The sequence below is a fragment of the Gavialis gangeticus genome, unplaced genomic scaffold (genome assembly GCF_001723915.1).
Source record: "Gavialis gangeticus isolate Ggan-Ray unplaced genomic scaffold, GavGan_comp1, whole genome shotgun sequence".
Classification (NCBI taxonomy): Eukaryota; Metazoa; Chordata; order Crocodylia; family Gavialidae; genus Gavialis; species Gavialis gangeticus.
Genome location: NW_017729024.1, coordinates 177,421,943 through 177,433,499, shown reverse-complemented (window position 1 = coordinate 177,433,499; position 11,557 = coordinate 177,421,943). Strand labels below are relative to the sequence as shown.

The 11,557-nt window shown below is 42.1% G+C and overlaps 1 protein-coding gene across 8 annotated transcripts in view; it reads left to right on the top strand.

The window, feature by feature from the left end:
• The window catches only part of PIAS2 (protein inhibitor of activated STAT 2), a 70,169-nt gene that overhangs the window by 11,779 nt on the left and 46,833 nt on the right, over positions 1–11,557 (top strand). Inside the window, exon 1 of one of the 8 annotated variants that reach the window (XM_019518125.1) lies at positions 1–41. The exons of the other annotated variants lie outside the window; for them this stretch is intronic. Coding sequence (XP_019373670.1) covers positions 18–41 — 24 coding nt within the window. The 5' untranslated portion in view covers positions 1–17. The remainder of the gene's footprint in view (positions 42–11,557) is intronic. 8 annotated transcript variants of the gene reach the window in all.

Below are 11,557 nucleotides of genomic sequence, written 5' to 3'. Positions count from 1 at the left end.
GCGGCGGCGGGTAGAAAATGGCGGATTTCGAGGAGCTGCGGGTGAGGCCCCCGCCCGGCCCCGCTCCTTCCCCCTCCCCAGTCCCTGCGGCCGGGCCGGCAGGCGGGAAGGACGCGACCCCTCGCCCTTGCCCTCGGCGGCCGGGGGATCCTGCAGGCTGGCGGGGTCGGGGAGCGGGTCCCTTGGGGCCGGCTGCTCGCGCCTGCTGCGGCCCCCGCCTCCGTTATGCGCGTCTGCGCCTTTGTGCCGCCCCTGCTCCTGCCCCTCCACTTCCAGAGCCCGGATCCCTTTTCAGCCCGGAATCTGCCTTTTTATTTATTTCCCCCTCCATTTCCCCTCCATTTTAAACCCCTCCCTCCCTCCCGGCCATGCCTGCCCTGCCCCGGGCCTGGGCAAAAAAAGCTTCCCCCAGGAGACACCTCTTCCCCCAGCCCTTTTTTTCCAGAGAAGTGTTCCCCTGATCCTGTACTGCAGGATTTGGGGGGTGCCCTCACTCATTTTTGCTTTAAATCCGCTGTGAACCAGAGTCGCGTTCGGTCACCGAGGTTCACCCGCTCGTTTCCTGTGCGCAGACGTTCGGTGAGGCTGGACTTGTCTTTTCGCGCCTGACCTCTCGCTGACCGGTTTCCGTTGGCATCTACACGGTCACCTCGAATGCTTTTGGGCTGGAGCGTGTCCGTGTCCTCTCTCTGGTCCTTCTGGGTTACTTAAAGCCCAAATTCGGGAAGACCCGGCTACCCTTCTCCTTTCCAATTTTTTTTTCCCCCTCAAAGCCTCTACAAGCATCTCTCATGGAGGAGGATGCTTTCTGAGCGGCAGGCCCTGCAAAGCCGGTGTGGGGGGGGGAATCCCCGTGACTTCAGTGGAAACGAGCTTGCAAGCCCGGGGTTTTGAAGCCCCTAAGGAGGTCTCTCTTTGCTGCACGCTTTTTTTCTGTGCAGAGGATAGGAAGGCAGTTTGCAGAGCAGTGTCTGCTCCTGCTCCCTCTGCTGCTATCGGGAGTTCGACTGGAGCATTTTGCTGGGGAACGCTTTTGGGGCTGGGAGGAGGGACACTAGCAAAAGTGCAGCCTGGGGAACGAGCCAAGTTTGGTATTCATGGGTGACAATAAGTCGGTATTGAGTGAGTTGTTGGGTTTATGTGTGTGTTGTTAAATGTCGCCACTTTTGTTGTTGTGTGTGGCATTGGGAGCTCCAGCCCTGTGCTCGCAAGGTTATAGTTGGGTTTGTCTGGGTTGGCATCACTGCAAGCTCCTAATGGAAATGCTGTTTATATTGCAGTTAGCAATGCAGTTGTATCACTTCATGTATAACGGCATACATCAGCAGAGCGTGTGTGTGTGTGTACATAGGCAGGCAAGGTTTTTTGAGTGAATCTCTGATATCTTTTATTAGACCAACTTTTGGTCTAATAAAAGATATCGGATTCACCCAGAGAACCTTGTCGGCTTATGTCCTTAGATCAACATGGCTACAACCTACACCCTTGTATATACATAGACGTGTGTGTGTATGTACATGGACGCACACACAGTGCTGGTGTATGCAGTGATATATAAAATGAGACAACTGCATAGCTAAAACTTGAGCACAGATGAAGTGGCTAAAATATATAGTGGCTAAAAGTTGAGCGCAGATAAAGCCAAAGGCTCCTAAAGCCTGAACCCACTTTGACCCATCACCCAGAATTTTTTTTTATTTCATTTTTGAGCTGGTGCTTTTCTAGTCTTATTTTCCAGGGCAACGAAAATCTGCAGAAGTAAAGCTATGATCTGTACCTGGGGGCTCAACCCCCCCAGCCCGCAGGCTCCCTATGGGTCTGAAAACTGGCAGTGGGGAAGTAGCAGCAGCAATTGTTGCTTCCTTGCTGCCAAATTTCTGGCCCTGTGGGAGCCCCGTTGGCCAGGTTGCATGGTAGATCAGAGTGTGGAGGTGGCCTGGGCCTGATCCAGGCAGCCAGGGACCAGCTGGAAGCAGTGCAGGGCGTCAATTCAGATGGTAGTGTGGGTCCTAAACTAGCCTGTGGACCACTTACCTAGCCTGTAACCACAAAAGGTTAAGCACCGCTGGTCTGTACAGACCGTCTCAACCAGCAGCCTCCATCCTTTGGTTTGCAGTCATCAGCCAGTCATAATAGAAACAATGGTATGATAAAATAGGCATTGCTTAAAAAAAAAAATCAGTAGAAGGTAGTTAAGTTCCTTTCCAAACCACTCTTCGATTTACAGTCTTGGTGGAATGGAAATAAATAAAATGTCTGGTATTGAGAGACAGACAGACAGACAGACATTCCTTAGTTTCTTTACCAGACAGTAGGCTTTAACGTTTGTTTTTTTTGATTTTTTTTATTTTGATTTTTTTTTATTCCCCCCCCCCCCATCCCGTCTGGGGGGGAATTTTTTTCTTTTCCCCTTTTTTTTAAAAGGGGGGGGGTTTTTTTTTTTTCCCCCCCCCCCCATCCCGTCTGGTGGGGAATTTTTTCCTTTCCCCATATATGTACAGATGGGGAGGATTTACTTAAGTTTCCTTCTGCAATCTGTCTGGTTGTGCTGCTGTCTTCCTTTATTTTGTGTCTCCTTGTAGCTCACCAAGTGGCAGAAAGATGTGTAGAAAGCATGTTAATGCCATAGAGAAGTATGGATAAATAGTTGTCCCTAAAACAAAGAGTTTCCAGTTCATCATTTAATTTGTTAAAAGCACTACTTATGTGTTATCAGAGGGCTGTGTGATCCAATTCAGTTTTGTATTATTTGTAATTGGGTGCAGAAATAATCCAGTAGAGACCAAGGGTAGGATTACATTAATTGTAAATTAGAAGTTACTTCCTTTTTTCATGGTGGGAGGCGATAAGAGTTGATGAGAAAATGATTCCTAGTAAACCAGAGGGGGGTAGGTGGGTGTTTGGAGGAGGCAGCATGCTCCTCTTTGGGCTGAAAGAACATTTATATGTATTTACTGAAAGAGTATTTAGTTGTGTGTGTGTGTACATTTTATATTTTAAACATCAGACTGAAGGCAGGTTGGGTTGAAAGAGCATTTATTTATTTATTTATTTATTTATTTATAAATAAAAAAATAAATGCTCTTTCAACCCAACCTGCCTTCAGTGGGATGTTTAAAATTTAAAATGTACACGCCGCCCTGACTGAAGGCAGGTTTAGTTAAATAGTTGAGAGAGCCATGAACAGAGAGACAGTAGCTGGGAAAGAGAATCTTTCTTTTTTTGTAAAGGAAAACCAAGAGATCTGTAGGAATCCTTATGTCTTTTTTCAAAAGATAGGGAGGGATGTGTTCAGGTTTTCTCTTCAACGTCTAAAATTCAATTCTCTTTACCCGTATAAATGCACCAAAGCTGCGAATATTTCTCTAGGCAGGAACAGTAAGAAGAGTTACTGCCAAAAAAAAAAAGTTATTTCCTACAGACCTTGAAGTTCTGGAAAGATGAGAAATTCTGATCATTTGGATGTATTGCATCATTGTGTTTATATATTTTTAGCAGCCCATTGTCTTCATATTTAGGCTGATTAAAAAGAATACAGTGAATGCTGCTTAATTTTTTTTTTTAATTTTAGACGTACAACTTTCAGACTTGCCTTTCATTTAAAGGTCTTAAGAGCCTTCGGTCCAGTTTGCAGGCCTGATAATGTAAAATGTGCAAAGAGGGGCTTAAGCAGTCTGGCACGTAGTGTAGTAAGCTATGTCTAATCAGTTGTTTTTCATTACTTCAAAACACACTTTCATTACGTGGAAACTAGAGATATTTTTGGCAAATAAAAGTATACATGGCCATTCCTTTTTATAACGGGAGACAAGTTGGGTATGACATTGGAGATCTCTCTCTCGGCTGTTTGGGAGGAAAGAGGAAGGTACTGACAAAAAGATTCAAGTGGATGCACGTTTCCTGTACTTAAAAATAAGTTAAAATTCATATTGGGTTTTGTTCGAGCGTATAAGCAATGAAAAGTACCATTTAACTTTAATAAATACATCTGCATTTTTGGCAAGCCAACTCTTGCTGACATGCATCCAGCTGCTGAGCAGAACAGGAAACTTGTAGCATCATGCTCAAGTGACTGTATGGTCCAAAGGAGTGAACATAATTTTGGGAGTATCAGCCTCTCAACTTGTGGTCAAATGTTTAAATTTGCAGCAGAATCCATATGTAGCCATAGACTTTGCTTTGCTTTTTTCATTTCCACGTTTCCATATGTGTAAAATGAGAAGAATGCTTCCTGCCTGTGTGTGTATTGCGATTTGTGTAGTATATTTACAGTGTGTTCAACATGTCGGTGTCCATTTCCCTTTGAGACCTGGAGAAGGGAAGCTTGTTCCCGGAAGCTTGTCCGACTTCTTCTCTCCCAGCCATGCAATTGGTCCAGTAAATGGTATCACAAAGAAATCCTTGCCTGTTCAACGTACAGACTGTGTGCTTAATGTTAGGAACTAGAGCAAAGAATGAATATAGGAAGTGTGACTGTACAGAGAAAATCCCTGTAGTTTTACAATACATTATGCCATTGCCTAACTCTGTAATATGTGCTGTGTTTTCAAGTACAGGATTAAAACCAGTTGCCCTTACACAGTTAAATGTCATCAAGTATAATTAAAATGCTTTTTAAAGCTTGAGTTCTGTATTGCTGATCAAGGGAAAAAACTTCTTTCATGCCCTTCATCCACTTCCTGTGCAACAAAATGCATGTTAATAAACTTCACCTTACCTTATTTTAGGTTATATCATTTATGTATATGTTACATCTGTCAAGGAGTTTGGGTTCACAATGGCTTGCTCAAACCCCACGTGTCGTTCTGGGGATACATTTTAAGCAGTGGAATGCAGTCAAGACTGGACAAGAACCAAATATCTGTAACTCTGATAGAGGTGTTTTTTTTACACTGCAGGGAACATTTCCTTCATTATACTTTATAAAATAATTAATAAATTGTTATAGACTGCCATACACCTCAACTTGGGCCTTAATTCTTACGTGCATAACCCCTGTTGAAATCCTTGGAACTCTTTCCAAATGTCTAAGAAAATTTCAGGTAATTCACACAAACTGTAGTTTAAGGGAAGGTGTAGTTGTGATTGGGAGAAGAGAAGGTGGAAAGTTAGTGTGTGAAGTAAATGGTGTAATAACATGGAGATGCTCTGCTTGTTCACCAGCTGGTTACCTAGGAGCTAAATTTTCAGACTAGCTTGTGCATCCAATATTGAGTGCTTAATATTAGGTTGTCTAGTACCTCATGTTTGGGTGTGTGCAGCTGTGTAGAAAATAAATAAAAATAATCAACAAAAACCCAATATTGAGTTTATGCACTTTATCCTTGAATATAAATTGCTTTGTTCCTTTCTTCTTTGTTGCTAGGGCTGGAGACTCAGGTGATGTGACGGTATCAGTTGCATTTCCAGTTCAGTGCACATAACTGGCTTTCAGTTTTGCTCAAATAGTTTTTATTACAGGCATGTAGCGACTAGAGCAAGAGGCTGGGACCTGAAAGCAAGGTTCACTTTCCCGGGTTTGTCACAGTTTTGATGAGATGCTTGAGGAAAATAATCTGTCTCATTGCCCATGGAGGTCTTTTGAGATCTTTGAGTAAAAAGCTCTGTATAAAGTGTCTCGGTAGCATGGGTGTGGATCCAAGTACCTTTCGGCTGAGCCATGGATTCAGATACATGCCTTTCATTAACTTCAATGGAAGGCATTTACATTTTCTAGATTACTTTGAAAACGTCAATCTCTGCTTATAAGAACTGAGTTGGTTTACTAAACTTAAAGTTTAAGTCTTAGAAGAAAAAATCTGCTTGTGAACAGAAGTAAGAACCACTTTGATTCCTTTTTTTTTTTTTTTTTTTAAGGAAAAAGCTTTCCAGTCCCAATTCACTAGCACTATAGTAAATTGTTAATTTGAAACTCAGAGGACCAAAAAACACCGATTTTTAAATTTAACGGGTTCGAATTATCCAAATTACAGTACCCTGTATTTGTTACATGAAACATCTCTACAGTACCTGTATAATCTTTCCAATAGTTTCTTAAAGAAAGCTAATTGTGGTCTGCTTGACTGTCATATTGCTGGTCGTAGACAAATTTGCTGCTATTCCTCCACCCCAGCCTTCTTTAATCCCTCATCCATGGCAGGAGCATGGTCTTTCAGCACAGAATTGAGGATTGTGAGCACTGTATATGCCTTCTTCCATAGTGCACGTGCTTGTTCACATACTATGGGGCAGAGTTGTACTGCTACCCAATGTATCCACAGGTGACGGATAGTGGGATGACCTTCAGGGAAGGTTAGCTGTGAAATAAGCAGGGGTAAATCTGACTAATAAGGGGTCATGGACCAAGCAGCAGCAGGACCACTGGATGTGGTGAGAACAGCAGATGGCAATGGTTTCCCTCCTGAAAAGCCAAGTATATCTTTTGGCAGTGTTGTGACATGTTGAGTACAGGTTGCTACTATAATAAACCTGCCCAGCCCCCAGCTATGGATCTACAAGTTCTCAACAGTGGAGCAGGCGGAAGAAAATTTTGGAATCTCAACAATTGTGAACGTGGATGCAGGCAGCAGCAGAACAAGATCACCAGTTGTTTTGGTCTCCTTGACATTGGATCAAGGTCCTGGAAATTGGTGAAGCAATTCCTTTTTCCCTGGAGCTCAGCCCAGTCAGGATCATCTTGCTCAAATTCAATTTGTTTGGTAGCCTTGGTCCCAAAGCTGCCCTCCACAAAGCAGTTCACGATGACATAGGGCAGAACTTTATCCCATGCCATGATGACGTTTCTCATAGCGTCAGACGTTCCATTTCTGCAGATCTCTTGCATTCCTGGAAGCCTCCTGCAGCAGATAACACGCCAGTTGTTTCTGGTACGCCATCCTAATGTGGTGTATAATTCCCTGATCTGGGGGCTGCATGTGGCTCATAGCACGTGCTGGGAAAGGGGACACCGCACATGCTTCAGGCCTAATCCTTCCCAATTGTGGGGCACACAGTTATCAATTAGTACAAGTACATTTGAAATTTGGCATGCCATTGCTCAAATTGGAGCAGCAACCCTTGAAACAACTTAATTGCTATCTCTGTATTTGTTGGCCCTGTACAAGCATGGCAAGTGCTTCACCCCTTTTATACACTGGGGAATTTCTGACTTGCCCACCACTAGTGGCTGTAGTTTCTCACTATCAGCGGTGTTGCAGCAGAAGAGTACAGCGAGCCCTTCCTTCCTTCTTCTTTTCCTCCCACCACAACATGTTTCTCTCTTAAGTGCCAGTACCCTATCAGGCTACAGGTTATCCAAATAAAAAAAAAAAAAGTATCCTTCTGCATGTATTCATCCAATATTGCCTTCATGCTTTCATGCCAATTTTCTGCAGCCACAACATTGATAGAATATGCTTCATCACTTTCACAAGTGAAAGGATGTTGTGACAATGCTGGACTCTCCGGAGCCAACTATTACAACACTGAAACTCAATTCCTAGCTTCAATGCAATTTCATCTGCTCTTTCTTTAACTGGCAGTCTAGATATTGGGTGGTTGTTCCCCCTTATCATAAAACCACTTGGACAATTCTTTTTCTAAATCTGAATGCTTTGCGCCTCAGATTTTTTTCTTTGTCCTGGTTTTGTGTCCTTCCATTACCATCTCCTTTATAGAATCCCAATTCTTCAAATGGGTCAAGTGTAGAAGGAAAACCACGTTCTTTAGCCATTTCTGTTCTGGATTTCACTTTCTTATCTACTTCATCACTTTCAACTTCTGGAAAATTGTGCTTCCTTTTGGTTGCCATGATGGTCACGCCTGCTGGACTTGCACACAACTCCAAGCAGTAGGTATGTGCAGTGCTAGCAACGTAGAATTACCAGCACCGTTGTCAAGCAGTGGTGGGGACTTGCTATGCACAGCATGCATGGCCATATGCTAGGGAAGATATGTAATAACTCCATCTCTGCAGACTCGCATTGCGGTGTTATCTATACTGTATTGCTTTTGAAGTAAACGAGTTTTGATGGGTTTATAGACCAGGAAGCGTCTTCAAATTTCAAAGTAAACGTATTTTGAATTAACTGCATCATGAGGCATACAAAAACTTATCCTTTCAGCTGGGAAGTGACAATAGCTTTGAGGTATCCAACACTTTGAACTGTTAGATAATCTAATTAACAAGGTTTTTACTGTACTGACTTCCAAAATTTTGTTCTGCAAACACATTTGAGCTGCAGAGCACAAGGAAACATTTGAAGTCCCCAGATTTAAACTTAGACATGGTCTAGCAAAATCCTTCAAAGAAGGAAGGGGGAGGGGGTTGTACAAAATTTAAATCTCTTCCAAGCTTATGATTTTGTTTCATCAAATTTTAAATCCATGTTGAAATCTTAAAAAAAAACAAATGTTATAGTCTTGGTTACAAATATGGTGATATAGTATGTTTTATAGTATTTTTGCTTAATAGTATACTTGTATTTTAAAAATAGTATGCTTTATTTTTATGAAAGTGAAAATTAGAAATCATGTATAGCCCATTTCAGGTCAGTGGTATGACATATGGCGAGTAGTCTGTAGTTTAGAAAACAACTGGAAGTGAAAATGTCTTGGAAAGCTTTACTGGAAACAACTGTTGTTTTCAGGGAGGGTCCTGGAAATAGATGCTCCTAAGCAGGTTTACCGTCCTGCAAATTCTTAGGACGCGTGTGCATATATCCACTGAAACAGCTTCTTTCCTACATCTAGCGGAAGGATTTGGAACAAAAGCTATGGAGTAAGGGTCTGCATTTCTTGCTCACATGCACAACTGCTGTTGCCTTGCAGGGAATGTGAAATCAGCTGTAAGTGGAAAACATCATATGGCTGTTTTAATTGCTTCCAGTAATATTCTTGGTGGCTTTTTTTTTTAACAAAATTTTCATTCGGAAAGCAAGCCAAGCATTTCTGCATCAGTGGAAAATCTATGTATTTTGTATGTGGAAATATTTTTAATGGAAACTCACCTACACTCCATTTAAAACCCTTCTGACTGATATTGAAGCCAGTGTGCAACTTGTGCTATGATAATAGATTTTTAGTTGATCAAAATGCCAGCTTGTAAAATGTCCATATTAAACAGTTGTTTTAGGCATGATTGTCTAAGTTTTCTACTTGATTAACTTTCAGGAATGCACATTAGGGAAATGGGAATGTACTTCAAAACAGCGTATTTCTTTAACCCTTTATAGCAGGAATTGGACTTTTGGTTTAAATCCTATTAGTGTCTGTAAAATCCATCATGAGTACTAGCAAAATGAGTCTCATTCTCTGCTTATAAAATAAAGAAGTGGACCCTGGTATCAGATTTCTGTCTGGTGATCTCCAGGTGCCTGCAAAAAAGTGAGGAGGGAGGTGTGTGGGGGATGCATGTTAATGTATTAAAAATCCTGTTGCCTGTCTACGTTTTTGTTTTCTCAGAGAAAAATAGATTTTTAGCTGCAATATTTGTAGGCTGTTAAAGAGAGTTTCCATTTCTATAAAACACCAACATTATCTTTAAGCCAGAAATTAACCAACTGAACATGATTGGGCTTGAGAAATAGGAAGTGAGTGAAAGGACTATTTTAAAAAAATAGGTTTTTTTCAGCCCTTTTTGTTTTTGGTCCCTCTCCCGCTTCTCATAGTTTCACAGTTGGAAGGGACCTGAGCAGATCATCAAGTCTGACCCGTGCCATGGGCAGGAAAGCATGCTGGGGACAAACGACCCCGGCTAGGTGATTGTCTAGCCTCCTTTTCAAGACCCCCAGGGTCTAGCCTGAACCTACTCTCCGTCAACTTATGGCCGTTATTCCTCATTACTCCCGGTAGTGCTCGGGGGAACAGGGACTCTCCCATTGCCTGCTGGTCCCCCTTGGCCAGTTTGTAGATGGCCACCAGATGCCCTCTCAGCCTTCTCTTGTGGAGGCTGAACAGGTTCAGGTCCTGTAGCCTCTCCTCATAGGGCCTGCCCTGCTGCCCCCTGATCATGCGAGTGGCCTCCTCTGGACCCTCTCCATGCTGTCCACATCCCTCTTGAAGTGCGGCACCCAGAACTGGACACAGTACTCCAACTGCGGCCTGGCCAATGTCGCATAGAGGGGGAGGATCACCTCCTTGGACCTGCTTGAGATGCATCTGTGGATGCATGACAAGGTGCGGTTGGCCTTCCTGACTGCGTCCCCACACTGTCGGCCCATGTTCATCTTGGAATCAATGACTCCTTCACGATCCTTTTCTGCCTCTGCTGCCTCTGCTCCTTCCTTCCCTGTTTGTTTTTGGTCCCTCTCCCTCCATGCTCACCATGCGCCTTTTTTTTTTAAGCCTCCACATACATCCTGGAGCTTTTTGGCATTAGGTGAAGGGAGTAAGAAGCTGAAGTGACCTTGAAAATGAAAGTCAGAGCAGATTGGTTTATAGTAGCTGCATATATAATTTTTTTTTGTTTGTTTTTTTGGAAGGGGTAATAGCATTTTGGAAATCATACAGTATCTGTGCCAAGGCTGATAACAGCTGGCAGCCAATTTGAACAGAGAGATTTTATATTGAATGGTGACTGTAAAGTAACAGCAAATTGGATATCCAGAGCTGGGAACCTCGTGATGATGGTGGGAAAGAGGCATGTGGAAGAAGTAGTATTATAAACTACTTACAAAGTAGCATTGCTGGCTAAGGAAACTTCATTATTTTTTTTTTGGAATAAAATCAAATACTTCCCTAATACACGGTGAGTTGATCTGAACTGATTCCAAAATGATGAATATTGATTTTTCAAAGGGTTAGAAGGGGAGGCCAGCAGAAACATTTTGAAACCTGCTGTCAGCAGTTTCCAGCAGTTGAAAAGTTCACAAAGTGAAATCTCTTGTTTGTTTTTAAAGTTGGTAACAAACAGTGTGGTATTATATCAGAGGCATTTGCCATCTTGGACTTCCGAGATCAACCGATAATCAACCTGCTAATTTTAGAGTTGTTACAGACTTAAACAGCTCTGAAGTATCTAGCTATTTTGGATAAAATGGCAGAAAATGTGCTAATCATAGGGCTCGCTATTTTGAGGAAAGCAAGGAAGTCTTCAAATGTTGTTGTGTGTCTAAATCAATGTGATCTCATGTTCCTTATTGTTAACTTCTCTTGGCCTTATGGTTAGTGGGAAATTCCCATCAGTAATATGTCAAGAATGCCCAAGACCTTTCCGTACGCTGAATTACTTTCTGAATGCTCGGGCTGGTGACAAACATTCGTTTAAAGGTTTGATGGTCCCCAATCAGAGATGTGGATTTTCTGGAAAATATTGAATTGGAAAATTTTCCAATGCCCTAAATAGAGCGTGATCCAATTTTAGCATGTTTATTTGACTGACTTTTAGCAAACAAAACTGAAAAAGTACCCCATGATAATTTTATGTCCCAATAAGCAAGTATTTGAACTGAAAAATTGGATTAGGAAAACAGTTTAAATACAGCACACTTAATATGGTTTAAATGTTATATTCAAACAAATTCAAAGCTTTATGGGGAAAGAAATTATTTTTATTGGAATACTTATAAAAATATAAAGA